The sequence below is a fragment of the Malania oleifera genome, chromosome 7 (assembly GCF_029873635.1).
Source record: "Malania oleifera isolate guangnan ecotype guangnan chromosome 7, ASM2987363v1, whole genome shotgun sequence".
Lineage (NCBI taxonomy): Eukaryota > Viridiplantae > Streptophyta > Magnoliopsida > Santalales > Ximeniaceae > Malania > Malania oleifera.
The window spans coordinates 6,481,863-6,496,039 of NC_080423.1; the positions used below are offsets into that span (position 1 = coordinate 6,481,863).

Genomic DNA, 14,177 nt, shown 5'->3' on the forward strand with positions numbered 1-14,177 from the left:
TCTCTCTCTATTACATGCACCATAGGAAAGACTTATTTTTCCTAACTAATACAATAATTTATAGAATGGAATGAAATGAATTTTTTTTTTTAATTTTTTTTTTATTCCTTGATCAAATGTCATATGATGTGTTCTTAAGGCTTTCTGAGTTGGGGCTTCAATTTTGTATAAAAATTTGACCCAAAAAAAATTGGGGGTGCGAGCTGCAACAGTAATCAACAATGGTCGATATCTAGGATCATCGGCAATTAGCAATTGACAGGAGTGACAGACCAAAATTTAACAGACAATGGACTAAATTGTGATCCACCAAACTCACACAACTGTTTCAGTTGGCTTGGGTTAAAGGTTTAGGTTTTTAAGTAGATGTCTAATTAAATTATGCGTCCTAAAAAAAAACTAAAAATATAGCTCGAGGCAAAGCACACCCAAAAAGGAAAAATGATATCTCATCAAATTAATTTGAGACATTATAATCCTAAGTATACTTTTAAAAAATATCAAAAGTATATTTCCAAATATGAAAATAATAAATTATAAAAAATGTGTTAATTTATGTTATATGTTTGCTCGTCTATTCTTAAGAATGGAGATAGTTATAATAGAAGAATCTAGTTATTCAAATTTTTTTTTAAAAAATTATTATCATAAAATATGATAATTTAAATTTTTTATGAATTAAAGAATATTTTTAAATTTTACAGTGCAAATGTCTATTCTTTTCATGTTTCATAGCAAAAAAAAAAGCATTACTTCAATTCTTAAATTTTTTTATCATCATATTTAGAGCATGAAATTCAAGTATTTTTTATTTAATTTTATGTGAATTTTTTCTAAAAAAAAAAAAAAAAAAGTTGATGTTAAGAATTTTCCAAATCTAAATTCAAATACAAAATTGAATCCTATAATCGACTTACTTATATATTTTATCCCAAAAATAATATTTTACGGAGCCAAAGTGCTTGGTTCGGTTGCTTTGCCGGTTTAGCTCAGACCGACGTCGTCTTGACCCATTTGGAAGTTGGGACTGGGCTGCTCACGCCATTCCCGTTCTTTCTGAAACCCAGGGGCGGCATACGTAGGAGCAGAGAGAGAGAGAGAGAGAGAGAGAGGGAGAGAGAGGAATGGAAGCTCTGAGGAAGCTGGAAGAAGAGCAGAAGATGCTGCTACTGATGCAGTCGCGCGGCTTCACAACCTCTTCCATAAACAGTCATTGCGACTCTGATCGGTTCCTTGCTCAATTCCTCCTGTTCCTGGTATGGCATCCGCTCATCACTCAACCTTTGGCTGCCCTCTTCCAACCATGCCTACTCCTATAGTTATCACTCTGCCAGTGTCTCTCTTTCCCTTTCAATATTGGTTGTCTTGCTTCGGACCTTCTCACGTATTCCTACTATGTATTTGGAAAATGATGCATTCTTTTTGTTCCTTTCCTAATGTACCATTGCTACTTTCATTTGATTGATTTACTGAAGTTAGTTCCTCTATTGCTTTCGGGTGTCTTCCAATTTGAAGAACTAATAAATTTTTTTTAATGGTTAATGAGAAAGAAGGTCTTCTGTGGGTTTGTAGTTTCTCTTCATTATATATGCTGATGCATTGGTTCTGTACCCATCTTCTGCTGTTAGGAAACCAAGCGCCCGGAATCTTTTGTTTCAAGGGTGAGAATTGTTAGAAAATCTCCTCAAAATTACTAAAATCTCTTAAAAATGTTGAAATCTCATCTTAAATTTATTGGACTATCCCCTTAAAATTGTTAGTGACATTGTTAAAATATGAAGCAAAAGTAAAAATAATTTTTTTTGTTTAGGAAAACAAAAGAAAATATAAATTTTAGTTAAAAAAAGAAACCAACCAGACGAAAAGCAAGTATCTTGTTATTTTTAGAATATTAGAGCACTTCTCAACTTGATAAAGCTTATGAACTGAGCCAGCATAAATACTTTTTGACTTATTCCCTCTAGGATACAACATGGTTCAAACCAATTATGCCCAAATAGAAGAGGCCAACTCTCTACAATGGAAGCACCTTTCTTTGAAGATTTAATCTAAGATTTAGAATAGTAACTTCTCTTATCATCTTATGTTGTCTCTGAGTGAAGAACTAAGCATGCATGCAAATGGAGAATAAAAGAAAGATGCGTATATTTATAGGAACCTAGGATTTCCATGAATGCATGTAATATGCATGAAACATTGGATCATCAATGATGCATGTTCTTTATCTTTGGTATTTAAATGCACTAAAAAGAAAATTATTAGTACCTGCCCAAAGACACTAATTGAGTTGCAATGCATCAAGTTCTGACTTCATTAGAAATGCTTGCTAGGATTTTACTCATTTCCAAATAATGTAGTATTGATACTATATAACCTTGAAAGAACAGATAATCTGAGAACCACCATCAGCTTGGGTGTTTTGTGCAGACATTGCTTTCATTTTCTGTCTTTAATTGCTTCAAATTATGCATCTTCCCATGCTTAGTGAATAATGCTTTTCTTCAAAAAAAAAAAAGAAAAAAAAAAACTGCATATTTATCCATTGCACATGAAACTTGTTGTAGTGCAATAAATTGCAGATATATGCACACTTATGATTAAAAAAGGCTGCAGATATATGCATTGTAAATGAAACCTACTCCTTTAATATTTTATTTTTATTTTATAGCTTTTGCATTCATCTCATGTGTGTGGACTCATTTCTAAGAGAAGAAAAAAAAACTTGTTCTCTGATTTTCTTTTTTTATTCTGAGCAAATGATGTGCTAAAGATACAACCATGTGGTGAGCTTGACATGGACAAGAAGTGCCATTTGATTTCTCAAAGCATGCCAAAGGTGAGCATAGGTGATCAATTTTATTTTTATTATTTCTGCACTCATAGGAAGCAACTGATGTGATTCTCTAATTTACTCGACAGATGTCGGCTTCATTTCTTGAGGAAGCATCACTCTGGCTTCATGGGGAAGGTATATGCAAACATAAAACAAACGTACCAAGAATGATACACGTTAATGACCATGATAACTCTCTATCTCTCTCTCTCTTCCAAAGTACTGTAATGCTACTTATTTAGGATAAAATACAGTAGGGATTCTTTATTTGAATTTCCTCTTGCTTGCCACATGTATTTCCAATATTTTTCACTGTATTCTTGGAGAGTAGTTTAAGATATTTTATCCTGTCTGGGGAAAAACAGAAGATTTTTTCTGAAGAATTCATGCATCTTTGAAGCATAATTTTTCTTTATTTTGAATTAAAATTGAAAAAAAAAAAGAAGATAAAATGAAATGAGAATGTCTTAACATTATGCAACTATGACATTTAGCTGCAAAATTCTTTGCTGTTTACTGCAGCTAATTCAAATTTACCTACCATTCATTCTGTCCTGGTACCAACGTTTGGAATATGAGAAGAAATCTTGATAGAGTAATTGTATGCCTTTTCTTTATTTCTTTCTTTTAAAAGAAGCTTCTCCAGGAGAAAAAAACATATAATGTTTTACATTTGATTTGATGCAAAATAATATTTACCATTTAAATTAAAATTTTCACTGTTTGTTATATTCCTTCAACTTGGAATATTAACTAGTGTAGTTGAAAGAAATTTATAATGCCCTGATTAAGTTGTTTTCATCTCCTTCATGATGGAATGGATTAACATAATGTTTTAAACTTATGCATGAAACTTTTACTTTCTGACAGGCTGTCAGCAGCATTTAATTAGAAAACATGTAATTCCCAATCATGAGGATAAGATTGACTATGATCCACTGCAAACTGATTTTGAAGACATAGCTATGGTTGGGTTGGATGCAATGCAGCGAGCGAATTCTACCCTTGAAGATTTTGTAAGCATATGTTCCTTCTCGAATAGTGAATTTTTAAGAACTAAGATTTACCATGCTGTTGGGTTGAATGATGTGAAAATGCATGAAAGATATCTGGTTCAAGTTTAAGTAATGAAGTATTACATATTTCTATATCAAAATAAAAACTGAACTGGTCATATAATTCATTTTTGTATATAATGCTAGTACTTTGCTGAGTTGAAGGTTTCCAGGGGATTATTTAGCCAGCCAATCACAAGTTTCTGAAGTTGTGTTACTGTTTAGTCATCAGCTGCTTCAATATTGTCAAGTTTGGAACTTTTCTTGCTTAGTTATTCATGCCACCAATTTGAATTTGGGTAAGATTTATTTAGAGGTCAAACTACTAGAATTCCACATCCCCACCCCTGCCCCAATAATTAATGTTCAGTAGCTAACCCATAGACCATAGTCTGGGCTCACTCTGGAAAGTGCATGCATGCAGTTAGTCTTGAGTGAGACCTTTTTGTGCAATGAGCCAAGAAGTTTATGATTGTGCTAGATCACCCTTCAAGAGCTCAACTCGGTGGGAAACCACTGGGAAATGGCCTTTTACTAATTTTAAATAATTGGTATTTGCAAGTGTGTGCGGATGTTCTGTGGAATCAAATAGCCTGTTCTTTTTTATGTAAGATCTAGAAAAGTAGACTCTGTTTTTTATAGCATTGCATGGTACATCTCTTGCTGATACATTTTTAGTGCTGCCAATTGTGTAGCAAATATATTTTCTATTCGTCAGCACATTAAATTGCACCAGATTATTTTAATGATGAGCCTTATTAATTGCAGCATTCATTGCATTCCTCAACAGGAAGCTTGCAGTTAGGATGCCCCGTATCAATCATTGCTTCTTTTACATCACATTTATTTATTTTTTTTTCACTTCCAACACTGGGTATGTGTGTGATGAATCTACATGCATGCCTTGTTGCATAACTTTTTATGTATCTAATGATTTCATGAGGTGGTGTGATGATTGTATATATCTTACAGTGCAGATCTTATTTCATGTTTCATGAAATGGATGTAAGCAGGCCACAATCAATATTCAGATACCTACCTGTACTTTCATTTACTGAAAGTTATATATATCAGGTAATAATGTAGGTAAGAATATTATTTAGGCTACAAGGAAAATCATTGAAAAAATTTTAGTCACCTTTTTGAAGTGGCATTGTAGCTTCAAAAGCAGTGACACTGCAATTCTTGATGTTAGTACTGTCTAAGCATCCATCTGTGCTTTCAAATGCGAACATGGAACATTTGTGCCAAGAAAATGACCCTGGCCCAACCTAAGCATCCCATTTCATATCTTCCTAGACAAAAGGAAAGAGAGCAAGGGCTATATCTAATTGAGTGAGAAAATTTTGTGTAATGGATAATTGATTATTCTATAAAAGTGAGCCATATCCCTCTCAAATATGTATCAGGCATTGGACAAAACTTGGTCGATGGGAGGCCCACCACTAGGCCTGGGCTACACAATTTGAGTTAGCCGATCCCATACTTCTTCCCACCCCTCCCAGAGCTTGACCCTGAGACTGCCAACGTGGGAATCTCAAGCTTTAACCAGTATATTTCTCCTAGGCATTGGACAAAACTTTAAAAACACCAAATGTTGAGCTTCTATTTCCATTGATTCCTCTTTCTCAGTAGCCTCATTGTATTGTGATACAGCTGGATAGTTTGAATGAGAAAATGGTGCAGATACCAGCTGATGAAGTTACTTTGCTGGAAAGAAGATCTGAAGCGGTAATGCTAAGAACTTTGGATGTACTCACAACCAAATTGTGCAACTGGTTAATAAATTCTTAAATGGCCAATCATGAGATGTAGGAAGCAAACCAGCACTGGAATAATAATTTACTGGGAACATTCAGAACGTATCCATTCAGTCCTCTTATTCTTCTACTTGAGCATCACGGACTCTGTTCTGAGAGGTCCAATCTCTCTCTCTCTCCCTCTCTCTCTCTCTCTCTCTCTCTCTCACACACACACACACACACACACACACACAAAATTTTCTTATGAAAGGAAGGGAAAATTGAGTAATAATGTCTGCAAAGAATTATGAATCTTGTTCTTTCTTTGCTCATTTAATTCAGGATAAGAGAAGAATTTAGGTTTGGAGAAGAGTACTGGGGTCTAGAAAGAAAGCTATGTAGTGCACTGATGAGCAAAAAAGAGGTACATATATTTTAAGGATCTTTTATATGTTAATTGATTTGCAGAAATTATGCAGGCTCATAATTTTATTTTTAATGGCTGCAGTATTTGTGGGACTAAAAATGTCTAGTTCTTTGAATAAAGTGGGGGGGGGGGGGGGGGTTGCGATAGTTTGTTAGATTTGCGTACTTCGGCATATAATGGGTAAAGCTATTTTAATCTTATATAATTATATATGTTAAAACTTAAAATAATTTGGTATAATTAACTGCATTCCTATTGAGCATCTCAGGCTGACAGTTCTTTGTGCACATATTAACTTATATAGATAACATGATTTCTGGTTAGGCCAACCAAATGCTGGATATCACCCGAGTGCCATGAACCTTCATAGTGTCGTAATTCATACTATCTGACTGGATCCTTGCGTGTAGAAAATTAGGAAACTTCAATGATGTAATTTTTCGTTTTTTTTTTTTGGCAGCTGATGCGAGAGGTTCCTTGACCATTGGATGATTGAATTTAATGACTTAACTTCATTTTATTTCAGTAGCACCGTCAATTTACACTTCTATCTTCATATACGTGTGCTATAAAAAAAAATGTGTGCTATTTAAAAACGAAGGATTCTAAGTTGTTGAACCTACTTCTAGAACTGAATGTAATTGATATTTGATTGCATAGTTGTTGATCCTTTTTAGAGTATGTTAAAGTCTATTCCAAGTGGTCAGGGATATCATGGTACAATTTTAAATGAAACAAAGTGAAACATTCCATAGGGTGTAATCCAGTGGTTTGAGCATGGGAGAACCATGTTGCCGATCCCAAAGTTTGGGAAGGGGAAGGGACAGTGTAGGCACAATGATGCCTGATTGAGCAAAAAAGGCCATTGAAAAAGTGAAAACATTATTGAACCTTAAAGAGTGGTATGCGAATAAACATTGTGATGGCATGGGATTGTGAATTCTTTATTATTACTTATTTAACAGTGAACAAAGTTCAATAGAACTAGTAGGTAACTTAAATTCGTATGAGGTTCAATGTATGTTTCTTTTGTTAGCACAATGGCATTGAGAGTCTTTCCATGTGAATGGACTTTTAGATTATGCAACACAAGGTGGGGGTTTGGAGGAAACTTTGCTGATAACTTTTAGTTTGCACTATCATCTTATTTCTTTCTCGCATTCATTGTGATTTTTTCGGATACTCTGACTGTCACGATGTGACGCCCCGAAACCCGCCAAGTGGGACCCGGGTGCCACGTGTTCCAATCACCTGTATCTGATACCATAATTAACATGCACGCAACGGAACATAAATAAATACCAGAGTTCTATATAACAACCCAAAAACGAATACTACAACATCCAAATATCTATCTCTACAACTAGTATTTAAAACATAATCCCGTACAAATAAATCTATACATATATCAGTATCTCACAATACCCCAAAAAGAAACCAGCAAAAACAGTCCCAGCCTAGGCCTTCAAACCCGGTCTCCAGAAGAACCTGAAAAATTGTTAATCCACTAGGGTGAGACACTTTTCAGTAAAGGTAGAATAAATTATAACAGTGTGTGACACATGATTTTTAATATCTACATATCAAAATAAATTGCTTCTCACATAATATCAATAACAACTGAGAAAATGTACCATTAATAACATCCTTGACATCTAATATCATACACACATCCAATATGCACAAGTACATAATTTTTATGCAGGCGAAAGTTCCCAAGGATAGGGAAGATTACCCGCCCATACAAGTAGCTTTTCTCTGCTTTGGTACTAAAACTACCTACCAGGGCACTCACCTTACTCAGTAAGCCCTCAGGTGAAGAATTACCTCGCCGCCAGTATACACATCTTTATCATTTTAAAGGTGAAGGTTTCCGAGGATCGGGATGTCTACCCGCCCATACAAATAGCATCCCTTTGCACTGATACCAAGAAACTACCTAAAAGAGCACTCGCCTTTCTCAGCAAGCCCCTAGTGGTATGTTTACCTCGCCGCATGCACACACATGCATTCACAATATGCTATACCATTATTTTTATGCTATAATTAAATTCACATGCGCACAACACATCCACATAGGAATCATGCATCTCATACTTCATTTTCCAATGTCCTCAGTATGTGGCCCACACAAAGCAACTGCGTACATGTCAGTACGTGATCCACACAGGCATCTACGTACTTCTTATCTACACGTGGCCCACACAGGCACCACTACCCACACAGGGTACATAACATGGTCCACACAGGCGCCATTATCCACACAGGATATAACGTGGCTCACACAGGCACCACTATCCACACAGGGTACATAACATGGCATACACAGGCGCCATTATCCACATAGGATATAACGTGGCCTACACAGACTCCACTATCCACACAGGATATATAACATGGCCCACACAGGCGCCATTATTCACCAGTATCCAATCCCCATGACTTACCCGTCGTACATCAGTAGAACAAGCTCCTCGACCTGCCAATGTCTTACCCCATATAAATGACAATATGACGAGCTCCTCGATTTGCCAACGTCACATCATGATTTACATCTAGGCAATATAACAACCTCCTCATGCCAACATTATATTGAGATGCATACGAATAACCACACCAGTTAGTTCACACAGACGCATCAATGCATTACCACACAGGTATCCCACAGATCGACACATTCCCACACAGTGTCCTAACAGATCAATATATTTCCACACAGGAGTCAAACATAACAATTTATTCATCATGTCATAATCATTTCAAACATCCCCACATGTAAACCCAAATACCACAGTAATTCATATTCAATTTATTAGGAAAATTGTTCCCATGTCACATGAATTTAATATCATATGCAATTATCCCTAATATAAATCTTCAACAAAATCATCATTTTTCAATACTCAAGCTGTTCTAAAAAAATCATATAAATAAATAATAAATTTCATACGCTCGTAAATAACCGGTTAACCATACTAAAATATTGATATAATTTTATTCCCCCTTACCTGATTCCCTGAATCACGCCTGCAGGGCTCCCAAAATTATACCCGCAGCACTCACCCGAACCCTAATTCAATCATATCAACCCCAATAAAATATTATTTTAACATTTCCTAATTTACAATAATTAAATAATAATTAATTTCTAAATAACCCATTTATCCTAATTTTGGGCTATTTCTACAATGATCCCACGAGAATTTCGCTCTGCTAGATTTGTACAAAATCATCCCTAGATTCTCATGGTGGTATCTGATCGTCCATTTGGCTTAAAATTTAGGAAAATTTGAGACAAGAATGAGAATTTGGCTTACTCCAGGAGATATGCCTACGCTACTCCTACGACAAATACACTTCGGTAGATATGTCGGTGGCGGAGAATGGGGTTCAGTGGTATTCTTAGATTTCCAATTGGGCGAGAATCTGCCGCAAAATCGTAGAAAGAAGAGGAGTGGAGAGCGTGAGAGAATATATTTAATTTTTTTTCCTTTCTCTCTCTTTCTTTCCTTTCTTATCTACGCATGAGAAGGAGTTTTTTTCTTCTTCTTTCCTTGTCCTCTTCCTGCTACTCCAGAAAACTTAGCCTTTAAGTTTTTTTTTTTTCTTTCCTTTATCCTACTTTACTTTATCCTTTCTTTACTTTATTATATACTTATATATATATATATATATATATATATATCCACAATCCTCAAATTTCTTAATTTAATTAATTTTATTAATAATAATTAATTAAATAATAATAATAAAATTTTTTAATTAATGAATTAATTTTTTTTTTTTGGGTTGTTACACACGACCCCAAAATTATTACCATTTTTTTTTTTTATATACTATTACTCTGATACCCATAATACTATTTACTACAACGTCCTGGACCCAAAGTGGTACCGAGGATACCTGTTATAAAACATACCATCTATGCAGCGGAAAACATAAAAACACTTTAACCTTATTTACAATACTAGAGTTTCAGTATTTCCCAAAATATACATGTACATCTCCCAAAAGAACCACAATGTCCTTGGGGCATACCAAAAAATACAACTCCCAACTCAAAAACTTACCCTGTAGCTAGGGCAGTACTAAAGTCCCTTCTATCTCAGAGCTTGCTCCGCACGTCTATCTGGAACACCTAAAATGTTTGGAATTCTGGGGTGAGACACCTCTCAGTTTGACGAAATAAGTTACATCCAGTGTGTGACAAATGAGTTTTACTTAAATAACATAATTATTAAATCAACTATAATTGTGATAATATTTAAATGTAAAACATGTCATAACTCACACCTATGCCTTTTAAAATAAACTTTCTATTTGAACATACTTTTAACTGTAATAGATAGTTCCTGTTCTTTGTAAAACTATATACATATACATTTATTTATATAACTGTGAAAGCTTCCCTAGATGGATAACTGTAGGCATGAATTAACCCTGCATGCTTGGGTTGTGCGGCCCGTAGGCTGGACTTAACACTGATTGGCTTACCAGGTTAAGTCAAATTATAAACCTCTGTAGTATGATTAGCCTCTTCAACCTAGACCTGACTGCCAGGGAGCCTTCATCTCTCCTATAGGCACAATCGACTGTCAATTCCACATTCTATCTGAGATGTGTGGTTGCACTATCTATACTGTATAGCTACGGCACCGTGCTCTGTGATCTGCTCTGGTCTATCAGGGTTCTGATACTATATAATACTATGTCTGCATATTATTGTTTTACCATGATTCTGTATAAACTGAAATAACCACGATTCTATAAAATAACTTTAAATCATAACTCTGTAATAATTTTATATGGTTCTATATAACTGTGAATCATGGTTCTATAAAAGGTGTATATAATCATGGTTCTTAAAAAGTTATAATATCATGGTTTGATAACAGTTGTATAAAACTCTGTATTAAATCTCTGTACTATATCTGATATTTCTCATGCCACACAATTTTACATGAAACTCTTATACTATAATTTGTACGGATAAAACTGTATTTTCTTGCTATATAAAAATAATACATATCATTTGCAAAACTTTCCTGTATCCCAAATTTCTGAATTTTCACAAATATACAACCAGATTTAAAATCCAAATTCCATACTCTAAATTTATATTCTGTAATATTCAGTAAATCAAATGCTAAAATCTCATAAACACATGTTATACTTAAATTGATAAAATTCTTGAATTTAGCTGGCTTAACTTATTCCTCTTACCTAATTTTTAAGAGGCATGCTAAAATTCTATACTCACGCCCGTGGCGTTCAGAACTCAAAAATCCTGAAATCATGATTTCTCTAAAATAATATCACATTCACATTTTCGTAGACCCACATACTCTATTTTATCAATGAAATATTAAATAACCAACTATTTATTACTTTTACCTCATTCCCTAAGGAAATGCCTCCAGGGACCCTAGACCCATGCCTGTGGCATTCACACCAATACCCTGAAATTTACATTTTTCTCAGTTCAATCAACTTTAACCTCACAATTATAATCATTTAAATATCTCTAAACCCATATTCTTCATTTAATAAATCAAATACCAACATTTAACACCCTTACCTCAACTTTGCGGTGATGTCTGGGATCCTCAAAACATAATTCTGCTCCAGTCAAATTGAAGTGGATCGCCGTTAGGCCTTAAATATGGAGTCTGGTCATCGATGGAGCGAGTTTAGAGTGAGCAAATGAGGAGAGAGAGGGAGAGAGTTCGCAGCTTCTAGAGGAGAGAGAGAGTTTTTGTAATTCTAAAAGAAAATGACATGCAGCCCATATATACTATTCTGTCCTAGAGAAAAACAGTCAATGATTTTCTTAGGCTTCTAGAAAATCATCATCGGTTTTGTCTTTAACTAAACTGGTTTCACTGTTTACCTTTTTACCCGATTGCGGTAACTATATAACCATCAACAGTTTTCCTAGCACTCCAGAAAACCGTCCCCGGTTTTATCCCCTCCAAACCACTTACCTCTTTTCTTATATTTTTCTTATCATTTCTATTTTTTCCAGGTTCTCCTTTCTTTATAAAAATTTCGTCTTCAAAATTTGTTATCTATCACATTTCCAACCTTAAAGAAAACATTGCAATTTTATTAATTACCCTCACTTATGGCGGAGGAATACCGTGGTTACAAGAAAGAGTTCTGGGAGATTACAATCATTTAAAGAAAAGAAAACTCTCCAAAAACCATTTATAACCTAAAATAAAAAATACTAACTGTCCTACCTTACACTATACAATTCAGAATACACACACTGTTAGTTATTTTTCTACTCTTAATCTCTCATCTCTCATCTCCACTGAATAAATGTGGATAATGTTGGCGCATCTGTTCCTCTAATTCCCACGAACCCTCCTCGACTGCGTGGTTGCGCCATAATACTTTTACTAGTGAAATTCTCTTTGTGTGTAACTTCTGTTCCTTTCGGTCTAGAATCTGCACAAGCACTTCTTCATAAGATAAGGTATCACCAAGCTCCAGTGCTTCATAACTAATCACATAAGAGGGATCTAGGACGTATTTTCTCAATATCTATATGTGGAATACGTCATAAACTCTGGATAGAACTGGTGGTAAGGCTAACCTGTAGGCAACCGGACCCACTCTCTCAAGTATCTCAAATGGTCCAACGTACCTAGGGCTTAGCTCACCATTCCTCCCAAACCTCATCACCCCTTTCATTGGTGCAATTTTCAAAAGCACATGATCTCCTGCACCAAATTCCAACTCTCGTCGGCGAGTATCTGCATAACTTTTCTGCTAACTCTGAGCTGTTCGGATTCTATCTTTGATGAGTTTAATTTTCTTTGAAGTTCGTTGAACCATTTCTGGCCTCAAAATATGTCTCTCACCAATTTCGTCCCAATATAATAGGGATGGGCACCTCCTGCCATATAACGCCTTATATGGTGTCATCCCAATGGTGGCCTAGTAGTTGTTATTATAAGAAAATTCGACTAGTGGCATGTACTGGATCTAGCTACCACCAAAATCTAATACATAGACTTGTAACATATCCTCCAGTATTTGAATCGTTCTCTCCGTCTGTCCATCGGTCTGAGGATGAAAGGCCGTATTGAATGTTAGCTGTGTACCCATGGCTCTTTGCAAACTTTTCCAAAACTGCGATGTAAACCGTGGGTCTCGGTCAGAGACGATGGACACAGGTTCTCCATGTAGTCTCACTATCTCCAGTAGTATCTTGTCAGACCCAAGAAACTTTAGATCTCCTGAACATTCCTGGGTCTCGTCCAATTCACCACCTATTTTGCTTGGATCTACCAAAATACTATTCCCAAAGATCACATGTCCAAGGAACGTAACTTCCCTCAGCCAGAATTCACATTTCTTGAACGTAACATGCAACTTCTTTTCTCTCAACACCTGTAGCACCATCGTCAAATGATCTTCGTGCTCCTCAAAACTCTTTGACATCATCAATGAAAACAACAACAAACTGTTCCAAATACTGGTGGAATACCCTATTCATTAGGTCCATAAACGCTGCCGGTGCATTGGCCAATCCGAAGGGCATAACCAAAAACTCATAGTGGCCAAACCTGATTCGGAAGGCTGTCTTCAGAACATCTTTTGCTTTAATTTTTACCTGATGTTATCATGACTGAAGAGGATACTTGTTCCCTGGAGTTGATCAAATAAGTCATCAATACAGGGAAGAGGATATTTGTTCTTAATTGTCGCTTTATTTATCTTTCTGTAGTCGATACACATCCTCATTGTCCCGTCTTTCTTCTTTACAAATAAAACTGACACTCCCTAGGGTGACACACTAGCCTTGATAAACCCTTTGTCTAATAATTCTTGCAATTGATCTTTCAGTTCTTTCAATTCGGTTGGAGCCATTCTATAGGGTGTTTTAGAAATCGGTGCCGACCTTGGAAATAAATCAACAGCAAACTCAATTTCATGATCTGGTGGTAAGCCAGGTAACTCCTCTGGAAAAACATATGAAAATTCCCTGACTACTGGAATATCGGTAAGTTTTAATTCTCCCTCTGGCATTTCCTTTATACAAACTATGTACCCTTGGCAACCGTCTCGGAGTAGTTTCCTTGCTTGAATAGTTGACACCAACTGTGGTC

General features: G+C 35.5%; 1 protein-coding gene across 5 annotated transcripts in view; it reads left to right on the forward strand.

Moving 5' to 3' along the window:
* The first annotated feature begins 966 nt into the window (after positions 1 to 966).
* Positions 967 to 14,177, forward strand: part of LOC131159587 (uncharacterized) — a 34,960-nt gene continuing 21,749 nt past the window's right edge. For all 5 annotated transcript variants that reach the window (XR_009137828.1, XM_058114612.1, XM_058114615.1 and 2 more), the window contains exons 1-8: positions 967 to 1,256; positions 2,771 to 2,836; positions 2,920 to 2,968; positions 3,704 to 3,849; positions 4,861 to 4,962; positions 5,545 to 5,619; positions 5,704 to 5,807; positions 5,973 to 6,054. Coding sequence is in view for 4 of the 5 variants with exons in the window: in XM_058114612.1 (XP_057970595.1) it covers positions 1,125 to 1,256; positions 2,771 to 2,836; positions 2,920 to 2,968; positions 3,704 to 3,849; positions 4,861 to 4,962; positions 5,545 to 5,619; positions 5,704 to 5,807; positions 5,973 to 6,054 (756 nt within the window). In the remaining variant the exon portion in view is untranslated. The remainder of the gene's footprint in view (positions 1,257 to 2,770; positions 2,837 to 2,919; positions 2,969 to 3,703; positions 3,850 to 4,860; positions 4,963 to 5,544; positions 5,620 to 5,703; positions 5,808 to 5,972; positions 6,055 to 14,177) is intronic.